At 43.4% G+C, this 22,293-nt stretch overlaps 1 protein-coding gene across 2 annotated transcripts in view; it reads right to left on the reverse strand.

Annotated features, from left to right (window-relative positions):
* The window catches only part of NOX4 (NADPH oxidase 4), a 142,800-nt gene that overhangs the window by 109,487 nt on the left and 11,020 nt on the right, over positions 1-22,293 (reverse strand). For both annotated transcript variants that reach the window (XM_077805354.1, XM_077842249.1), the window contains exons 6-9: positions 19,188-19,268; positions 8,837-9,056; positions 2,583-2,747; positions 2,367-2,429 (exon numbers count right to left, since the gene is read on the reverse strand). In XM_077805354.1, the coding sequence (XP_077661480.1) occupies positions 2,367-2,429; positions 2,583-2,747; positions 8,837-9,056; positions 19,188-19,268 (529 nt within the window). The remainder of the gene's footprint in view (positions 1-2,366; positions 2,430-2,582; positions 2,748-8,836; positions 9,057-19,187; positions 19,269-22,293) is intronic.

A 22,293-nucleotide genomic window follows, 5' to 3' on the forward strand; every position in this document is an offset into this window, starting at 1 on the left:
TCCAAGCAGCAACATATTAAACCTTTTATTTTTTTTTTTTTTTTAAGAGGGACCAGTAAAGATGCAAAGCCCTCCTTCTGTGCCCATACTCCCCTTCCCTCCAGCCTTTGTCTATTGGCATTGCTTGCTGCATTATGTCCATTGTAAGCTCCCAGATCTATCACTTTTACTTGTCTATTAAGCACCATGCACATTATAAAATAACAAGAAAAGATCATTATTATTATTTATTATTATTTATGTAAAAGAATAAGAAAAGTTGACAAAACTCACACTGAAATCATTAATGCTTGCTACCTACGAGTAGGTCAGACAGCAGCAGGGGGGAAAAATTACTGAGTAAAGATATTGCCTACGTACCCTTAAGCCTCGTCCTATGTCTAGCATTATATTGCAGTGAAAAAAGCTTTCTAAGCAAAGAAGAAGCCCAAGGCACAACAATGACCTAGAAAGACATCTGGAAACTACTGTCCCCTGCCAAAGCTGGACAGAGAAGACTATTATAAGTCTAGATGTTTCAAGTCCTTATTATGCAATAAACCACCCAGTAATAGTATCTACTGCAGTGTAATTAAAGTGCTACTGAAATACATTTGGGGCAATAAAAATCAGAGCTAATGTCAAAACAGCAATTTAATACGAAGGAATATTTAAAGCAGTATACACTATGTTATATAAGAACATAAGAACATCTATACTGGGTCAAACCAATGGTCCATCTAGTCCAGTATCCTGTCTTCTGACAGGGGCCAGTGCCAGATGATTCCAAGGGAATGAACCGAACAGGGCAATTGTCAAGTGATCCATCCTCTCTCGTCCAGTCCCAGCATCTGGTAGCCACAGGCTTAGGGACTCCTAGCACATGGGGTTGCATCCCTGACCATCCTGGCTAATAGACATTGATGGACCTATCCTATAGGCTGTTAACATCACCCTATTTCAGTATAGAATGCATTGTACATAAGAGAAAGTTACTTTACCATCTCATAGAGGATAGTTCTAGACTATTTTCAGTGGTAGAAGAGGACAGGACAAGGAGTAATGGTCTCAAGTTGCAGTGGGGGAGGTTTAGGTTGGATATTAGGAAAAACTTTTTCACTAGGAGGGTGGTGAAACACTGGAATGCGTTACCTAGGGAGGTGGTAGAATCTCCTTCCTTAGAAGTTTTTAAGGTCAGGCTTGACAAAGCCCTGGCTGGGATGATTTAATTGGGGATTGGTCCTGCTCTGAGCAGGGGGTTGGACTAGATGACCTCCTGAGGTCCCTTCCAACCCTGATATTCTATGATTCTATGATTCTGCTACAGATCTAAACTAATCTATCAACTAGATATTTGTACTCAGCTGAAAATACATAACCCTGTATTTGAATATAAATGAATTATTTATATTGACTGAGAAACCATATCTGTCTCACCCAGTCTTGAGATTTGCTTCTTGCAATGGGTGTCATCACTGTAACAGACTTTTCCAAATAGTGGGCCAGATCCTCAACTAGTGCAATCAACTTGATGTCAATGAACTTGTCAATTTACACCACTGAGCCCACTTCTGCAGTCTTTCCTTTGGCAAAGCACCCAGAGGAGTTAATTCAAAGATTTGCCAGAGTAAAATCTGCAGGATCTGGTCAAGTGTCCTTAATTATAATGGTCAATTCCATGCTAGCTGCTAGCAGCAGTTGTTATTTTGGAACCTGACATCACACTTGCCATTTGTCCAATCTGTCAACTTCAATACAGGGAGAACTATCAAAAGATATTTTCTATTTAATATTTAAATTAAATGGGTCTGATTCTGGTCTTTTCACACTTACAATGGGGTAAATCAGTCATAATAAGACAACAAAATAGGCCCATACTCTCCAACTGTACCATCTCACTGGTCCTACATCACTGGTAAACTTCACAACAAATCACCAACATAGTAGAAGACTGAAAAAGGAACTTACTTATGGACTAAACTAAAAGAAGCTGATGCAATGTCTTTGTTTAAGTTTATTTCACCAAACAGACAAAATAAAAGTTTTTGCCTAATTCCACATAAAGATTTTCAGTGCTGTTTTGTTTATATTTGAATGAGCAAAATAGAAAGGATTTTTATTAATTATTATTATTATTATTATTTCCCACTAATGGAAGTTAGAAAACAGGTTCCTATGATCATTTTCTCAACAGTAGACAAAATTAAATACACAAAGTGCTGAGAGACATAACAATCACTTTATATTCACCGGTAACCTCTGAAATGAACCGTAAGCTCTTATTCAAGGAATTTTCACTGCAAATGAGAGAGAACACTCCCTCACCAAAAATAAATAAATGGGAAACTACTTCAAATGCAATAATTCAAAGTAAATGGATTTCTTACCATTGTGAGTGTAAATGGATGGCTTTCTAATGCTGACACTCTTGGACAGTGCAGAATAATGTACTGAAATAAATCACCCAGAGAAAAACGAATGGTAAAAAAGCTACGTTCAAAACATTCGGTTATGGCTGCTACTAACAATACCCCAAAGTTAAAAGCATCCCTCAACCCTTGCATAAGAGAAGCTGGAGTTTTATGTGCTGTGAGTCAACTCACCTGACCAGGCCTTGCTTTAAAGTTTTCTTTCCTCATTCGTAGTTCAAGGACATTAGAGGGATGGCTTATCACTGAAGTTATCGTGGCCGGTTTGTAACTGCGGATATAGCGATAGAGCCTTTCTGCACAATATAAGCACAAAGGTCCAGAAATCCAAAGCCAAGTCTGCAGAAGAAAAGCAAAAATATTACTCCAAGGAATGTTTTTCCTTTTTTATTTCAAAATAATATGACTCCTTATACAGCCTAGTTCTACCATCCTTACGGTGACTAATGTCTTAGGCTATGTCTACACTCGTGGCTGCATCTGAAATATAGGCACTACACACGTAGCCACAGGCCGCAGTGAAAGGCCGGCTGTGTCCACACGTGCCACGGTGGTGTTTAGGTCAAAATGTGGGGATTCGACTAGACGACCCTCGCGTTTAACCTTATGGTTCTGTGATTCTCCATGTCACAGTGAAAGGCTCCAGTGAGGCAGTAGGACACTACACTGCTAAAAATAGCAGGGGAGTCACGGGAGGCACTGCGTGGACGTGTAGAGAGCCGTGCAGAGTATATACCCTGGTGGTTCAGGCAGGTAGGGCACTCTACACTATGCTACTGGCCTAAGCCGTATCTCACCATGCTAGCTGAGCGTGCAATGTCTGTACTCTTACATGCCGCCATAAATGTAGACACAGCTTTAGAATCATAGACTCATAGAATATCAGGGTTGGAAGGGACCTCAGGAAGTCATCTAGTCCAACCTCCTGCTCAAAGCAGAACCAGTCCCCATCTAAATCATCCCAGCCTGTGCTTTGTCAAGCCTGACCTTAAAAACTTCTAAGGAAGGAGATTCCACCACCTCCCTAGGTAACGCATTCCAGTGTTTCACCACCCTCCTAGTGAAAAAGTTTTTCCTAACATCCAACCTAAATCTCCCCCACTGCAACTTAAGACCAGTACTCCTTGTTCTGTCATCAGCTACCACTGAGAACAGTCTCGATCCATCCTCTTTGGAACCCCCTTTCAGGTGGTTGAAAGCAGCTATCAAATCCCCCCTCATTCTTCTCTTCTGCAGATTAAATAATCCTGGTTCCCTCAGCCTCTCCTCATAAGTCATGTGCTTCAACCCCCTAAACATTTTTGTTGCCCTCCACTGGATGTTCTCCCGTTTTTCCACATCCTTCTTGTAGTGTGGGGCCCAAAACTGGACACAGTACTCCAGATGAGGCCTCACCAATGCTGAATAGAGGGGAATGATCACGTCCCTCGATCTGCTGGCAATGCTCCTACTTATACAGCCCAAAATGACATTAGCCTTCTTGGCAACAAGGGCACACTGTTGACTCATATCCAGCTTCTTGTCCACGGTAACCCCTAGGTCCTTTTCTGCAGAACTGCTGAATAGCCACTCAGTCCCTAGTCTGTAGCGGTGCATTGGATTCTTCTGTCCTAAACTCAGGACTCTGCACTTGCCCTTGTTGAACCTCATCAGATTTCTTTTGGCCCAATCCTCTAATTTGTCTAGGTCCCTCTGTATCCTATCCCTACCCTCCAGTGTATCTACCTCTCCTCCCAGTTTAGTGTCATCTGCAAACTTGCTGAGGGTGCAATGCACACCATCCTCCAGATCATTAATGAAGACATTGAACAAAACCGGCCCCAGGACCAACCCTTGGGGCACTCATAGAATCATAGAATCATAGAATATCAGGGTTGGAAGGGACCCCTGAAGGTCATCTAGTCCAACCCCCTGCTCGAAGCAGGACCAATTCCCAGTTAAATCATCCCAGCCAGGGCTTTGTCAAGCCTGACCTTAAAAACTTCCAAGGAAGGAGATTCCACCACCTCCCTAGGCAACGCATTCCAGTGTTTCACCACCCTCTTAGTGAAAAAGTTTTTCCTAATATCCAATCTAAACCTCCCCCACTGCAACTTGAGGCCATTACTCCTCGTTCTGTCATCTGCTACCATTGAGAACAGTCTAGAGCCATCCTCTTTGGAACCCCCTTTCAGGTAGTTGAAAGCAGCTATCAAATCCCCCCTCATTCTTCTCTTCTGCAGGCTAAACAATCCCAGTTCCCTCAGCCTCTCCTCATAAGTCATGTGTTCTAGACCCCTAATCATTTTTGTTGCCCTTCGCTGGACTCTCTCCAATTTATCCACATCCTTCTTGTAGTGTGGGGCCCAAAACTGGACACAGTACTCCAGATGAGGCCTCACCAATGTCGAATAGAGGGGGACGATCACGTCCCTCGATCTGCTCGCTATGCCCCTACTTATACATCCCAAAATGCCATTGGCCTTCTTGGCAACAAGGGCACACTGCTGACTCATATCCAGCTTCTCGTCCACTGTCACCCCTAGGTCCTTTTCCGCAGAACTGCTGCCTAGCCATTCGGTCCCTAGTCTGTAGCGGTGCATTGGATTCTTCCGTCCTAAGTGCAGGACCCTGCACTTATCCTTATTGAACCTCATTAGATTGCTTTTGGCCCAATCCTCCAATTTGTCTAGGTCCTTCTGTATCCTATCCCTCCCCTCCAGCGTATCTACCACTCCTCCCAGTTTAGTATCGTCCGCAAATTTGCTGAGAGTGCAATCCACACCATCCTCCAGATCATTTATGAAGATATTGAACAAAACCGGCCCCAGGACCGACCCCTGGGGCACTCCACTTGACACTGGCTGCCAACTAGACATGGAGCCATTGATCACTACCCGTTGAGCCCGACAATCTAGCCAGCTTTCTACCCACCCTATAGTGCATTCATCCAGCCCATACTTCCTTAACTTGCTGACAAGAATACTGTGGGAGACCGTGTCAAAAGCTTTGCTAAAGTCAAGAAACAATACATCCACTGCTTTCCCTTCATCCACAGAACCAGTAATCTCATGATAAAAGGCGATTAGATTAGTCAGGCATGACCTTCCCTTGGTGAATCCATGCTGGCTGTTCCTGATCACTTTCCTCTCATGCAAGTACTTCAAGATTGATTCTTTGAGGACCTGCTCCATGATTTTTCCAGGGACTGAGGTGAGGCTGACTGGCCTGTAGTTCCCAGGATCCTCCTTCTTCCCTTTTTTAAAGATTGGCACTACATTAGCCTTTTTCCAGTCATCCGGGACTTCCCCGGTTCGCCACGAGTTTTCAAAGATAATGGCCAATGGCTCTGCAATCACAGCCGCCAATTCCTTCAGCACTCTCGGATGCAACTCGTCCGGCCCCATGGACTTGTGCACGTCCAGCTTTTCTAAATAGTCCCTAACCACCTCTATCTCCACAGAGGGCTGGCCATCTCTTCCCCATTTTGTGAAGCCCAGCGTAGCAGTCTGGGAGCTGACCTTGTTAGTGAAAACAGAGGCAAAAAAAGCATTGAGTACATTAGCTTTTTCCACATCCTCTGTCACTAGGTTGCCTCCCTCATTCAGTAAGGGGCCCACACTTTCCTTGGCTTTCTTCTTGTTGCCAACATACCTGAAGAAACCCTTCTTGTTACTCTTGACATCTCTCGCTAGCTGCAGCTCCAGGTGCGATTTGGCCCTCCTGATTTCATTCCTACATGCCCGAGCAATATTTTTATACTCTTCCCTGGTCATATGTCCAAGCTTCCACTTCTTGTAAGCTTCTTTTTTATGTTTAAGATCCGCTAGGATTTCACCGTTAAGCCAAGCCGGTCGCCTGCCATATTTACTATTCTTTCGACTCATTGGGATGGTTTGTCCCTGTAACCTCAACAGGGATTCCTTGAAATACAGCCAGCTCTCCTGGACTCCTTTCCCCTTCAAGTTAGTCCCCCAGGGGATCCTGGCCATCCGTTCCCTGAGGGAGTCGAAGTCTGCTTTCCTGAAGTCCAGGGTCCGTATCCTGCTGCTTACCTTTCTTCCCTGCGTCAGGATCCTGAACTCAACCAACTCATGGTCACTGCCTCCCAGATTCCCATCCACTTTTGCTTCCCCCACTAATTCTACCCGGTTTGTGAGCAGCAGGTCAAGAAAAGCGCCCCCCCTAGTTGGCTCCTCTAGCACTTGCACCAGGAAATTGTCCCCTACGCTTTCCAAAAACTTCCTGGATTGTCTATGCACCGCAGTATTGCTTTCCCAGCAGATATCAGGAAAATTAAAGTCACCCATGAGAATCAGGGCATGCGATCTAGTAGCTTCCGTGAGCTGCCGGAAGAAAGCCTCATCTACCTCATCCCCTTGGTCCGGTGGTCTATAGCAGACTCCCACCACTACATCACTCTTGTTGCACACACTTCTAAACTTAATCCAGAGACACTCCACTTGATACCGGCTGCCAACTAGACATGGAACCATTGAACACTACCCGTTACTTTGCAAGTAGTCCCAATGGACGAGGAGGAGGTGACTGCCCTAATCACAAGGCTACAGAATCATTCTAAATCTTTCTCTGGCCCAATTAATAGTGAATTATTCAGTTATTTAATTAAAGTGGAACAACTTCAACATGCCTCCTCAAATGACTAAGGTGAAGGGCAGATGGGACAGGCAGCTGAGGAGCTTTTGGGTAATATTCGGCCCAATACTGAACTGGATATTTTGTGTGTTGCTCTGTGCTCCTAGATTTTCAGCTCTTCAGGGGACAGGGACCGTGTAGACCACTGTGTTTGTACAGATCCTAGAATGAAGCCCTGTTTCTGATTGGTGGATTGGGACATACATATATCATAATTAAATCATCTTGAGTCTATTGATCTTTTCTAAAATTCCATTTTTCTTTTCACATTTTTCTAGAATAAACTCTGCCTCCTCCTTCCTTTTTTAACATTCTCATTGAATTTGATACTAATGAAAATAGGCTTTCGGCCGGTGTAGATAGCCATCTGTAGTGGTGGTCAAGATGAAAGTTGTGTTTATATTGTATTGCTCACTGTGGAATCTGTGTGCATGATGCTAATACATTTGTCTATAGCATCTGTACTATTGGTATCCACTCAGACCTCAATTCAGGAAAGCATCACTATGCAGGAAAGCACTAAAGCCTGCACTTAACTTTAAGTGTAAATAGCTCAATCTATTTTGTTTATCCTAGAGAACGTTAATATGTGACTTTATCACAGTCTTTATATAACTATGTGTGCTGAGGATTTCTGATAGTACAGAGCTCTGTAATCTAGCAGCCAAAGACATAACAAGATCCAGTGTTTTGGAAGCTGAAGGTAGAAAAATTCTGACTAGAAATAAAGTAGAAATTTTAACAGGTGGTAATTCATCACTGAAACATATTACCTAGTGATGTGATGGATTCTCTGTCACTTGAAGTCTTTAAATCAAGATTGGCTGTCTTTCTAAAATAGATACTCTCTATTTCCACATCAGCATGTTCCATAGCCCAGCAGTTAGAGCACTTAAGAGGGGGTAGATCCCCGTTCAGATCCCTCCTCCTCATCAGGCAGAGGGGAGCTTGAACCACGGGTTTCTCACATCCCAGGTGAATACCCTTACCATTAGATTAAAAGTTATAAAGGAAGTTCTCCTTCCCTTTCTCACCCCAGCTGTTTTGTGTGAACTTGCCTGAGCGGCCTGCTCCAGTAGGTAGCTTTTGGGCTCACCCATTGAACTGGGCCTGGCACACAACATAGGTGTTTGTCTGCCTGCCTTCTCTGGTTGTGAATTGCTCTGGGGCTTAGGCAGGAGATAGGCACCCAGACATCTAGAGGGAGCCAGCAGTACGCATGCCCAGAGGCAGAAACACAGGTGCTGAGGGAACGTTTACTGCAAAAAAACTTAGCCACTGAGTGAATTTAGGCACCTGCGGTGTTCAGCAGCAGTTTTGTGGATCGCAGTGGAGCACAAACTGAGACTTAGGTGCCTACATCTTGGGTTTAGATAGCTAAATAATTTTGTGACTCTCACCCTCACAGCCTAACTAGACAAAGGGTGGGAGATAGGAAGCATTCTTAGCCCTATTTTACAGATGGGATTTGGCCACGGGGAGATTAAGTGATTTGCCCAAGGTCACACAGTGTGTGCCTACAGAGTCTGCAGCAGCCAGCCTCCCAGCCTGGTTCGACAGACATGGGCTAGCAAGGGCTCACGATGCTGCCCTAAAAATAGCTGTGTAGACATTGTGGCTCTGGCTAGAACTCGGGCTGTAAAAGCTGCGGGGTGGGGTGGGCTGATGCCTGATAAGGTTTTAATATTTTCCATTATTAAAACTTCTGGTCCAGAGAAGTAATAATTAGTGGTCGTGGCTGACTGAAAGACTTGGCATTGCCTGTAAAACCTGAAATATCGGATCATACAGACCTCTGGGAAGTGCGACTGGAACTTGGGTTCCTCAGCGCAAATTCTCACAAAATTATTTTGTACAAATGGTTCCGGTTCTGCTGGGAAAGGCTCAGGAGCGTACTCAGGAAAAGGTTCTTCAAAAGTGCCTGGCACTGGAATATCCTCTCGGAGAGTTGTGTTAGGATGAAAGCAGCCAGGAGGGTGTTCCTCTAGGTTAGTCTGGTATTTAAGCACTCCTCTACAGGAAACAAACAAACAAAAAAGACACTGAAACAGCAATCAAAATCAACCGACTTCTCTCAATTTGTAGAGGATTTTATAGGCCATCACAAAGCTGATCAAAGGCTGATATTCCACAAGCATTTTAACTTTGTTTTACCTCCAGGAGTTTGAATTAACTTGACGCGTTCCAACAATAGATCCCTTTGTCACTAAAGTGGAGGTTCTGCAACCCATCTGGCACTCCTGATACTACTTGAGGGTAGGAGAAATTGTGCGGGCCTCGGAGAGAAATTAAATAATTGCATTTGCAATTCAATCACACAAAGCTATTTTCAGCCACACTCTGCGTGTTATACAAGCCCTCGTTTTAATGCAATCTTAAACACAAGTGGCCTAACAATATTGCAGAATTATAAACTGCAGGGAGCACTCCTATCATTCAGTGTATTTCATGTTTGTGCATGACAGCATCATACACCAGCTACATCCCACTTCTGAAAACCCACCTGTCAAATGAAAAAAGTCATTATGATGGGGTGTTCACCCCAGACTGGCCCTGATGGAGTTAAGGAGGCTCCAGATGGGGCCAATTAATTTTCATAGTTGCACCTGAAGGGAGGCCGAGGGATTTATAAATACTAATTGCTGGTAATGCCCAGCTGGGGGAGAAGCTGGGTAAAGAATATAAAGAGATGAAGTCTTTAGTAGCAGGAGGCCACAAGGAGAGAGTCTGTAGTCACTCTCTGAGAACAGAGAGGTGGGGAGGAGGAGGAAACCCAGGGGGGAGAATAAGCCCTGGGATCCTGGCCCTGGAAGCAGGATCAACTCCAGAGGAGTTGTGGGAAAATAAAGTCTGAGAAGCCTGGGTAGGAAGAAGCCCAGGGAAACAATAAGAAAAGGGAGGGGGGAGCCTGAGTTCCCCTACCAGTCACTCGGAAAGGGCACAGCACTGTTGGCGGTGCCACCCAGACATCTGGTCTGGTGAGACTTTGATATCCTGGAAGGGGGGGACTATACAGTGATCTACCCGCAGGGCCAAATCGCAAAGAGGGAGCACTGTGAATTATGGGAAGAGAGACCATCGCAGCCATGGATTGACTATTGGCAGGGGCTGCCATTTGGGAAGAAAGCCACTATGACATGCCTGGCCAGGAAGAGGAGCTCTTGCGTTGAGTGAACCCCAATACAGTGCTCCATCAAATGTGTAGTACAGAGAGAGAGCCTGGAGCACTGGGCCTGGTGCAGGGCCTTAGGCCTGAACCAGCAGCTGTGAACCAAAGTCAGGCCATGCATTAAAGCAGATGCTCACACATTCACTGTTCGGTACATAAACTTGGCAAAGTTGCTGCTAGCGTACAAGGTACTAGATATACACGTAAATATATTTCAGAAGGTTAGTACAGACACACCACAATCTAGTACAAGATAAGATGGTTTAACAGAATAATAGGGATGTTTTTCTGAAATATAAAGAACTGGGTACAAGGGGAGGTAACAAACAGATGTCATGAAACATGTAAGGCAATATGTAACTTGTTAATACCAGTTGTTTGTCTCAGTCTGTAAATGTTGAGGTACCTTGCCTTAGCCCTTTGTGAGGCCAAGGGGACAGCAGAGACTCCCGCGGATGACTGAACTGCTCCTTGCTGCAGGGCACTCATGCGTTAATGTATTTGTCCAAGTTGTGCGAGTCACTAGGATTGTGCCTTGAGGGCAATAAATCTGGCTGAGTGCCTTTGTCACCGAACCGTGCCTGTGGTCTTTCTCTCTGAGTAACATCGAGGTTTGCTGGCTGAGCAAGCGGTGCTCTCTGCTAGTGCTGATAACACTGGAGCTCCAAGGACAGAAGCACTGAGCAGATGTAACAACTTAGCAGCTTTGACAGTGTTGCCGCAGCAATGACATTTCACACTTCTACAAAAAGCCAGGATCCAACCTTACAGATGATACTTCTGGAGCTGTACATGTTTCTCAGGTGAGAGTTACATTGATATTAACATGAACGTGCATGGGATTTTACAGACACAGCTGGAGAACAGAAAGAGGAAAAATACTAAAAGAAAACTAGGATTCCTCCAGACACTATATGAATCATTAAGAAGGTAACGAGATAAGTAATATACCCCCTTGTTCTTCTGAAGCCTTCCTTTGCCACTCAAAGAATTTGGGCTTGAATTATATCAAAATTATGGCCTGGGATGGTAGAAATATAAATGGCTAAATTATTATACCTTTTAAGAGGCACGGCTTTGCTGGGGAGAGGAGGAGGTTTCTGACCTGTGCAGCAATGGCTGGGCGAAACGTCTGTAGCATTATATCTCCCGAGTGCTGGGTACAATGTGGTGAGCAACGCTCCTAGTTCCACCTTTGAAACATGTAATCGATGCCCCACCCACACACCAGCCATCCTGGCGCTATTTGGCTCGCAGGAGTGGAGGGAAGCATGGTGGTGGCAGCAACCTTCCCAACCCAACCTTGCCCTCCTGACAGGATACATGCTGCCAACATGGTCCAATGGTTAGGGCACAAACTGGGGACTTGGGAGACCAGGATTCAGTTCCCTGCTTCACTACAGACTTCTTATGCGACCTTAACCAAGTCATTAGATCCTACTGCCTCAGTTCCCCCATCTGTTACATGGGGATAATGACACTGCTCTACCTCACAGGGTGTTGCGAGGATAAATTAAAGATAGTGAGGCGCTCAGATACACTTGTAATTGGTGCACATAGAAGCACTTCAGACAGATAAGATAGCAGCATTAGCTCCTCACCCCACCAGAGCATTGGAAACCCAACTATGGCTTCCCCCTGCATGCTTAGATATCCTGGTAATGGGCTAGACAGATGAGATAAGTTTTGGATACTCTGTCACCTCTAACACAGAGGATACCCAACCCAAAGTGGGATAGTAATATTAAAACACACTTTTAATATTTGTCCATTACAAATTGTCACACACAAGCCCTTTAATGGTTGCACTTCGCTTTGCCATGCATGAACTCATCTACCACTTGGCACAAGGTAATCGAATCATTTACAAGGCCCCATGATAGAGTGTTTCTAGGCATTATTTCTAATTAAACAAAAAGTTGCAAAACCAAAAAATAACATGGGTTAACTAGATCTTTCGGGCTATCAGTGTTTCAGGATTGCAAGATGAGCGAGTGAGAATTTTCTGATGGTTCACATGACAAATTTCTGGTTTTACGATTTCTACAAGTTAACTAATAATTATGGGAGCTGAAAGTGAATTCACTGATTGAAGCCTACTAATCATGGTTGGCAACATTCTGTACAACAGGTGCCATTGCCAGGGTGGCATTTTTAGTGTTATGCTATGAGTTCAGAAGCTCATAAGGTGAACTGCAATTCCACTACACTGACTCCTCCACCTATTCAATGTTATTCTCTCATTAATAACAACAATAAAAATACCTCGCTCCTATATAGTGCCTTTCATCCATAGATCTCAAAGCACTTTACAAAAGAGGTCAGTATCATTATACCTATTTTACTGATGGGGAAACTGAGGCAGATGAAGTGACTTGCTCAAGGTCTCCGAGCAGGACAATAGGAGAGCTGAGCATAAAACCCAGTTCTCCTGAGTCCCACCTAAGTGCTGTAGCCACTTGTCCACTCTGCCTCTCTTGACAGCATGCTGTACTTTGCTGTGAAATACATTCCAAAGGTTGGAAGACCCACCCGTAAAATTAGACTGGAAAAAACACTAGACAATATCCTCAGGGAAGATTTGCAAGGAAAGGGGCTAGAATTTCCTCAGAAAAACATAGTAAACCTTTTCCCATTGTTAACTTCTGTGATTTTTGTGGGAATCTACAAAAAGAACAGAACCAGTGATATTTTTCTACCTTCTACTCAATATTCGTATAGAACTCTTGTTTTTATTGTCATTAATATTGGACCAAAAGTAAATAGGCATAGCTCCATTGACATCAACTGAGAATCTGGCCAGTGTCATTATTATTATTTATGGTCATGGTAAAGACGCCCTCAGAAAGATCAGAGCCCTATTGACCTTGGCACTGTACAAACACATCATAAAATAGCAACAGCGCTGATGAGCTTAAAACTAAAGCTGGTTGAAATGTGTCTGTCACAAGATGCCCTTTTTCCAATTTGTAAAAAATTGTTGACATTTGTTTAACTTTTTTTGTTTTTTCTCAAAAGATTTCATGCCTTTATTTTTTTTCAATTCTTAATCATTCCTAAAATGTTTTCAATAATCAAAAAATTATGTTTATCAAAAACAGCGCTGTTCCGTAAATACAAATCTTATTTACCAAAAAACCCAGTCTTGGGTAAACCAAAATCAAAATTGTTAACTATTCTGATAACATTTGAAATAAAAATTTTGAACAAAAGAAATTGAAAAGAAATCAAAAAAAAAATTTTTTAATGGTTGGTTTCAAGTATTTCAAAAAGACAACAAATTCGAAAATTTTCATTAAACTAATTTTGGTTATTTTGACTAGCTCGACTTATAATCTAAACAGACAAGACAGACAAAAAGGTGGGATGAAAAGGAAAAATTCAGTAAGATGGCGAACTAAGGCACAGACAGATTACCAGATTTCCCTCAGAGGACCCAGGATAGCTGCAGCAGAGCTGGGAATTGAACCCAAAATCCCGTGTCTCCTTAGGAAGAAGGCTACTCTTCCTCTCATAGACTACTCTTCAAACTTCTCTATACAGAAACGTAGGGCACAGCAAGCTGGGATGTAAATCTACTGCACACCAGCCTGCCACCCACTAAATGGCCATGGGGACCCTGTTGCAGCGCACTAAAAGTTCTGTAGTGCACATCAAAATGCACTTCGGAACATCTAGTGCTCGGCAGCAGGGTTTACATGGCCACTCAGTGTGTAGCAGGCTGCTGTGCTGTAAAATTACATCCCAGCATGCTACACACTTAATCTCTGTACAGACAAATCCTTCCGTCCCCCTACCCTTGAAAAGTATATATGTATACATATATTATATATAATTTGGCCACCTCTCATGTCATGTCAGGTTTATAAAAACTCCGTTTTGATAACAGCGTTTTTGCTTTCATGCAGCGTAGCCCCAGTTTTCACTGAAAATGGAATCTTAAACAATCAAGCTACAATACATCCAAAACCACATTATATAAATGAAAGACTAACCCTGTTCTTTGAACATTATACTTTTTGACACACGTTGTGTCCAATACACAAGATATTATCGACTAAAAGTGACACACAATCATGAATCATTGTCCAAAGGCACCGATTCTTTGATAAACTATAGAAGCTATTACCATAGCTACAGCCACTGAGAAAGCTATGCGCTCCTTGATAAATTCAGTACCATCACATTAGTCACTTCTATCCCCTCCTCCCATCTCCGATAAAGAATATATTTAAAACACAGGAAAATAAAACTTACAAACATGTCCCAGTTTTCAGATCATCAGCCAGTATTTAATAAAGTATTTGCCGTGAAGACACCATTCCAGCAAAGCACTTAAGCACGTGCTTAACTTTAATACATTAATTACTTAATATTTAGTCCTACTGAAGTTGAGTTAGTTGCAATGATGTATGATTTATGTCTGGGGTTTTTTGAGGATTATTTTGGCATCCTCTCTCTGGTGTCCCAGGGTGGGTTAAGCTCTGGTACTTCTGGATCTGATCGAGGACAATGAATGGATACAATCTTAAGAATTCTTCATCAGGTAGGAGATGTCTAAGTCCTTTGACAACTATAGCAATATCACTAGGGTCAGATCCTCAGCTGGTGCAAATTGGTGTAGCTCCTTTGATTTCAGTAGAACTAGCCCAATTGGCACCAGCAGAAGAGCTGGCTCCAAATGTTTAAGTAATCCTTATGTTTGTAGAATAATGCCGTGAAAGCATCTGTTTTGTGTTTCCTATTGACTTTTTGCTATTGTTGGCTTTAATACCAAAGCCTACTTAAAGTTTGGGGCATCTGTAAGTCACTGAAATGCTTTGCAGGTCTTGTTGCAAAAAGTACCACAACAGCACATGCATTAACTATTAGGGCTAGTTCTCTTCTCCCCCTGGGGTGAGGATGAAAGAAACAACAAAGCATACATGACAGATGTTAGTTGTGTCACTTAACACGCTACTGGGAGGTGCTCAGATACTGTAATGACCTGGGCAGTATATCAAAATACATAGAATAGAACCACGAAACACCCCCAGGAGAGGATCTGGGAGGAAAGGGCATGGAATATCCTAAAAAAGTCCCCTTTCAGAATCTTCCCCAAATCATTCCAGTGCTGGGAAGACATTTGTCCTCTGAAGAATGAGCTGCCATTCCCATGCAAATCTCAGACATCCTGGGACCCCTTGTCCATTCCCCTGCTCCTTGACCGCTCAGCTCCTTTAGAATCATGCTGATAGTCTTTCCTCCAGCTGCCAGTGCCCTGGGTGGGGGCGGGGGGGTTTACTGGTAACTTTATTCAAAAAACCTTGCCAACAGTTAGATGTGCTGATACTGCAGCCTATCAAGCCAGGTCAGGCTTGACAAAGCCCTGGCTGGGACACTTTAGTTGGGGATTGGTCCTGCTTTGAGCAGGGGGTTGGACTAGATGACCTCCTGAGTTCCCTTCCAACCCTGATATTCTATGATTCTATGCTGACTAATATTGTCTCATTGTTTCCTTGTGTTCTAACCTGTCTGTCTCTCTCCACCTGTTGTATTTTGCCTTATAATTAGATTGTAAATTCTTTGGGGCAGGGATCATCATTTTGTACAGCACCTAGCAGAATGAGGGTCCTCGTCTATGACAAGGGCTCCTAATCATAATAAAAAAAAAATCTGTGAATTAAAATGCTTCTGTTTGAAATGTTTTTTAGCTTCTATTGTTACAAGTTGAAAAATCATGGAGCAGGTCCTCAAAGAATCAATCTTGAAGTACTTGCATGAGAGGAAAGTGATCAGGAACAGCCAGCATGGATTCACCAAGGGAAGGTCATGCCTGACTAATCTAATCGCCTTTTATCATGAGATTACTGGTTCTGTGGATGAAGGGAAAGCAGTGGATGTATTGTTTCTTGACTTTAGCAAAGCTTTTGACACAGTCTCCCACAGTATTCTTGTCAGCAAGTTAAGGAAGTATGGGCTGGATGAATGCACTATAGGGTGGGTAGAAAGCTGGCTAGATTGTCGGGCTCAACGGGTAGTGATCAATGGCTCCATGTCTAGTTGGCAGCCGGTGTCAAGTGGAGTGCCCCAGGGGTCGGTCCTGGGGCCGGTTTTGTTCAATATCTTCATAAATGATCTGGAGGATGGTGTGGATTGCACTCTCAGCAAATCTGCGGACGATACTAAACTGGGAGGAGTGGTAGATACGCTGGAGGGGAGGGATAGGATACAGAAGGACCTAGACAAATTGGAGGATTGGGCCAAAAGAAATCTGATGAGGTTCAATAAGGATAAGTGCAGGGTCCTGCACTTAGGACGGAAGAATCCAATGCACCGCTACAGACTAGGGACCGAATGGCTAGGCAGCAGTTCTGCGGAAAAGGACCTAGGGGTGACAGTGGACGAGAAGCTGGATATGAGTCAGCAGTGTGCCCTTGTTGCCAAGAAGGCCAATGGCATTTTGGGATGTATAAGTAGGGGCATAGCGAGCAGATCGAGGGACGTGATCGTCCCCCTCTATTCGACATTGGTGAGGCCTCATCTGGAGTACTGTGTCCAGTTTTGGGCCCCACACTACAAGAAGGATGTGGATAAATTGGAGAGAGTCCAGCGAAGGGCAACAAAAATGATTAGGGGTCTAGAACACATGACTTATGAGGAGAGGCTGAGGGAACTGGGATTGTTTAGCCTGCAGAAGAGAAGAATGAGGGGGGATTTGATATCTGCTTTCAACTACCTGAAAGGGGGTTCCAAAGAGGATGGCTCTAGACTGTTCTCAATGGTAGCAGATGACAGAACGAGGAGTAATGGCCTCAAGTTGCAGTGGGGGAGGTTTAGATTGGATATTAGGAAAAACTTTTTCACTAAGAGGGTGGTGAAACACTGGAATGCGTTGCCTAGGGAGGTGGTGGAATCTCCTTCCTTGGAAGTTTTTAAGGTCAGGCTTGACAAAGCCCTGGCTGGGATGATTTAACTGGGAATTGGTCCTGCTTCGAGCAGGGGGTTGGACTAGATGACCTTCAGGGGTCCCTTCCAACCCTGATATTCTATGATTCTATGATTCTAAGTTACATCTTACATTTACTATAACTGATAGAGGGTAGAAAAATGTTTTCCTCTTGATTTTAGTTTGTGTATGAGACAGCACTTTGTGCAGAGTCATTGTCACCAATTCCCCTGTATAGCCAGGCAGGTTCCAGTCCTGCAAGAACAGGGGTCTACACAGGGAACCACCTGCCTTTTATTTTGTGAGAGATGGGAGCCTTAGTTTGTCAGATTCCCCTGTTGGGTCTTTCATACAGCAACAACAAAGGGCTGGGGAGAACCTTTTTAAAAAAAAAACATGAAAAAGTTAGGAATCATGGTCCAATGTAAAAACCTGATTCTTGGAACTCTTTTTTAAAAAATTCTCTAGATTTCAAGTTTACAGTGCTCTATTTCACAGCTTGTAAAATCCAACAGCTACTCATCGTTTACCTTCAGACCCTACCAAGGGAGACAAGATGAGTGAGGTAACATCTTTTATTGGTCCAACTTCTGTTGGTGAAAGAAACAAGCTTTCAACCTACACAGAGCTCCTCAGGTCTGGGAAAAGTACTCATTTTCTCACACCAGTGCAACTCCTGTATGTATTTAGCTGTGACTCTGAGTACCTTTCCCAGACCTGAAGAAGAGCTCTGTGTACCTCAATAGCTTGTCTCTTTCTCATTCTCCGTCTAAATCAGAATACCAGGGAAGTCAATGGACGAGGTCCTTAGCTGGTGTCAATGATGCAGCTGCTTTGACTGAAATGCAGCTGTGCTGATTTACAACAGCTAAGGATCTGGTCCAAAGGAGTTGCACTGGTGTGAGAAACTCCACAGTCTTGCACCTTGTGTGGTTCTGTGAAGATGTGACCAGAACCTGGGTCTGCAGGACAGGTGACACCTCCACACCACTACCTGGCAGCAATGGGAAACCTGTAGGCATCACCACATACTTCCTGTGGAGATACAAACACAGGAAGTATCACCACAGGAGGCTGGACTGATATGCCCCAGATTGGTCCAGGCACACTACTTAAGCCCAGAGGAGTTCCAGGAAGCATCTGTGCAAGGAGGTCGACTTAGCTGCCAGTCATTGTGATGGATCCGCCTCTCTGCTTGCTCTCAGACCCTTGGCTCCAGGTTGGACCCTCGACTTCTACCCTTGAACTCTAACTCTGAGTCCAGCCCAATTTGGTACTTGGACTCTGACACTGGCTTTGATCCTTGGCTTCAGTACTGGGAGGCCAACTCCATCTTTCAACCTCTGGTTTTGGAACCTGGACTCTGACTGTGGCTTTGATCCTGGGGCTTCAGTGCTTGAACTCTGACTCTGGCTACAGACCCTGGCTTTGCCCTTTGAATGCTGGCTCCACCCCTGCCCACTGGCATCAGTACTAAACCACAGCCCCAGTCCCGAACTCCAGCTATCACTCTTAGATTCTGATCCTGACCAGATTCTGACCCTGGTCTACCTGGACTCTGGCCATTGGGATGGACTGCCCACGCCCTGCTCGTAACACTTGTGTGGTCATTTACACCCATAAAATGGTTGTTTAAAATGGTTGGGGAGAGAGAAATAATTGTTGTGGTACAGCAATGGAGACATGGAGAAAGGAGAGACAAAGGGAAGAGAGTGACCTCACATCACCCTTTGCCAGCAGCCAGCCAGGGTGGTTCTGGGGGCAGAGCTAAACAACATTTATTTTAGTTACAACCAGAACTTGGTGGAATGGGCAAGGAGCGGGGTTTGGTTCAGGTTGTGACCCTGCTGTGTTCTAATCTGCTGTACCAAATGATGCTCCAACCACAACACAAGCTTTACCTGAACAATTGCCGCTGTTAAATACTGACCAGCACGAGGTCATGTCAGGAAGATGCCACTTGGCTCCCTGCCTCAATGACCTTCTTTGTGAGCTGTACCCTCCTCAGTGTGCTTCAGGAACAGGGACAGTTTATTTGGTTACGTACCCAGAAACATGCACCAGCAGCAGCACGTAGAAGACAAAGAAGAGGTTGTGTGTGTACCAGAAGATATCGTAGTTCAAAAGCCTGCAAAGAATAAACTGTGGTTTAATGCCATTTGCAGATACTACACTCAGTCATTGCTAATTACAAGCAGCTCTGTGTATCTAGATGAAAATTATAAACATAGAAAAAGCAAAGTCCAATTCAGCTAGGGTCCAAAATCCAAGTCAGTTATGTAAAAAATATACACACACATTTGCCCACATTGAGTTGTTGAAAAGGAGAGGGGACTGGGTAAGCATGGAAGTGAGGGAAGGAGAGCAGGGAGTAGGAGTGCATGCAGGGAACTAAGGTATGGAGACTAGCCTGTTTTCCCAGGTCTCTACACAGCCTTCTACCCCACCCCTGCTGCCATAATGGCTCCCTGGCCCCAAAATTCAGCCTATAACCACAGTTCTGCCACCAACACTGGCTCCCTCAGGCCACATCATTCACCCTGATGCTCTTGTAGACATTTATATTTTAAAATATTGAAAGTAACTATTAAGCATTTTCAATACAAATGGGTGTAATGTGAAGTGGGTAACGAGGTGTGTGGAAGGGAGGTAATCAGAGAGTTGAGGGAGAGGGGAGAAGGACTGAAGGAGGTGCAGGTAGTTATGGTACACACGCAGGGAACTGAGGCAAAGGGTAACGGGGGGAAGTATGAAGATACTTCAGGACTTAGAGTTGACATACAGAGAGGGTTTTCTGGAATCCAGGGCACATAGAGGTAAACTGCAGGGAACAAGCAGTGCCACATAAGTGCAGGACAAAGGGGAAGAAGGACTTCCTTCTATTGATGATTTTAAAAACTAGGGAAATTCTCCCCACATAAAAACTCTGTGAACTGTCACTTAACTTTATTCCTTTCTCCATGAATACAATCATCTCTCAAAAAAACTACGAACTCACTAGTTAAGGAAATATTCACCTATAAGCTACCTATCTTCACAAATACACAACACAGCACATTCCAACCCTGTACAGCAGCACAATGTACACAATGTATTCTCTTCCAATACAAACCCTTATCCCCATCCACAATACAAATCAAAAATTAAATCATACACAAACTTAACTCTTACTATATAATTTAAGAAGCTATTCTTAAGACATTGCAAACATACACTAAGTCTCTCTCTGAAATGTCTTTGTCTCCTTTTACCTAGACAGCTTATATCTGGCACACTGCCTAACTATAAACATTATTTCTTTTTACTAAATCAGAACTTTTTAAAACACATCAGACTGCTTCTTATCTACTATCTGTCATTCAAAATAGACATTTATCAAAATCTAATTTCCTAGAAATCAGAGTTCTTGAAAACCTGAGTTCAAATTGTGTATTTAATTCCTACTTTGGAAAATTGGCCTTGGTATGTGCGTGGGTGTAGATTTGCATTGGAAGGGAATGTGTATGTGATGGTTTATAGGATAATGATGTGAATGACTATTGTTATATGTGATTGAGAAGATAGCTTGTGTATGAGCAGTTTGGAACTTATTTTGGAAGCCCTGAAAAAGTGGTGTCCTATATTTTAGTGATTGAGTTCATGGGAAAGGCCCTGGAATAAATTTAACTTGTAACTGGATCACATTTCAGCATTTTTCTGTATGTTTTATTACATTTTATAATAATTCAACCCCCCTCCTAGCAAATGGCTCTTGAATGAAAAATGGAGAGTTGCTACACAAGCTATTGCATGAAAGAAAAACATTTTAAAAAAATTAAGAAGATTTTTCAAGAAGTGTATTCAACTGGTTTTGTTCTAAAATTCATATGTCAGAAACTGTTTATCCATTTCACCTCACATTTGTATCAAGCCTTTATTTATTGCAAATATAGAGACAGCATGAAAGGAAGTGGAAAGAGTTTTCAGGAGAAGACAGAGAGGACATGAAGGAGCAGATGGGATTACAGGAGGAGAAACGGGCTTGAACACGATAGGTGGCTGCAGAGCTGTGGAATGCTTGAAGAAAAGAAGCTTGATCTTTATACAGAAGAGGAGATGCCACTGTAATGAATCTAGAAGAAGAGGCACTGTTGGAGCACTAAGAGAGAAAAATGAGGTTTTGATGGGAGCGGAGTTTTAGGGAGGGGAGACTGAAGGGCAGGAGGTTGCAGTAGTCAAAACGGGATATAACTAGTACACAGTCTTGGAAACAGGGAAACCTTTGTTGCCTGGATCAGGAAATTACTACGATAAAAATTTAAAACTGTTCATTATTTCCAAGAATGTTTGCATTGCATCTCTTTCTCTTTTTTTATTTAAACAAATGCTGCTATTATTTTCTAATTTATGTTGGCCTTGGAGAAAACAGACTTTTGCTTTTGGAAAAGCACTGCAGAGCTGTATCAGTCTGAAGTGATCATTTAGTGTTTCCACCTTTTATGAAATGGGTTTAGCTTTGGAGGCAAAGCCTTCAGCATAGCTTACATCCTGCCCAATTATCTTGAAATCTCATCTTGAGTCTAGCAGCACTGCAGTCTAATCCTGCTCAAATTCAGTGCTTCTGTAGCTCCACCTGGAGCTGCCAATTAACATAAGAACATAAGAATGGCCCTAGTGGATCTGATCAAGGGTCGATCTAGCCCAATATCCTGTCTTCTGACAGTGACCAGTGCCAAGTGCCCCAGAGGGAATGAAAAGAACAGGTAATCATCAAGTGATCCATCCCCTGTCGCTCATTCCCAGCTTCTGGCAAATTCCCAGCTTCTGACCTCACTAAGGTCCTGATTCAGGAAAGCATCTGTGTTCAGGAAAGGTTCTTAAGTACCTACTCAACTGCTTCCTCAATCAAGGCCTAACAATAATAATAATAGCTAGCTAAGACATGCTGGTTCAGCAGTGTAACTTACATATGCCTAACTGACGTAATTGGGACTAATCTCTCATGCTTTGAGTTAGGCACATCTGTAAGTACCTTGTTGAATTGGGATCTAAAACCCCAATTCTGCAAACACTTGATTCTTGATTCTACAAAATCATTAATCTACTCAAGTGAGTACTTGATAAGGACTACTACATTAGCAAAAGTTATGCATGTGTTTGCAGGATCAGGGCCT

Source organism: Eretmochelys imbricata, chromosome 1 (genome assembly GCF_965152235.1).
Source record: "Eretmochelys imbricata isolate rEreImb1 chromosome 1, rEreImb1.hap1, whole genome shotgun sequence".
NCBI lineage: Eukaryota > Metazoa > Chordata > Testudines > Cheloniidae > Eretmochelys > Eretmochelys imbricata.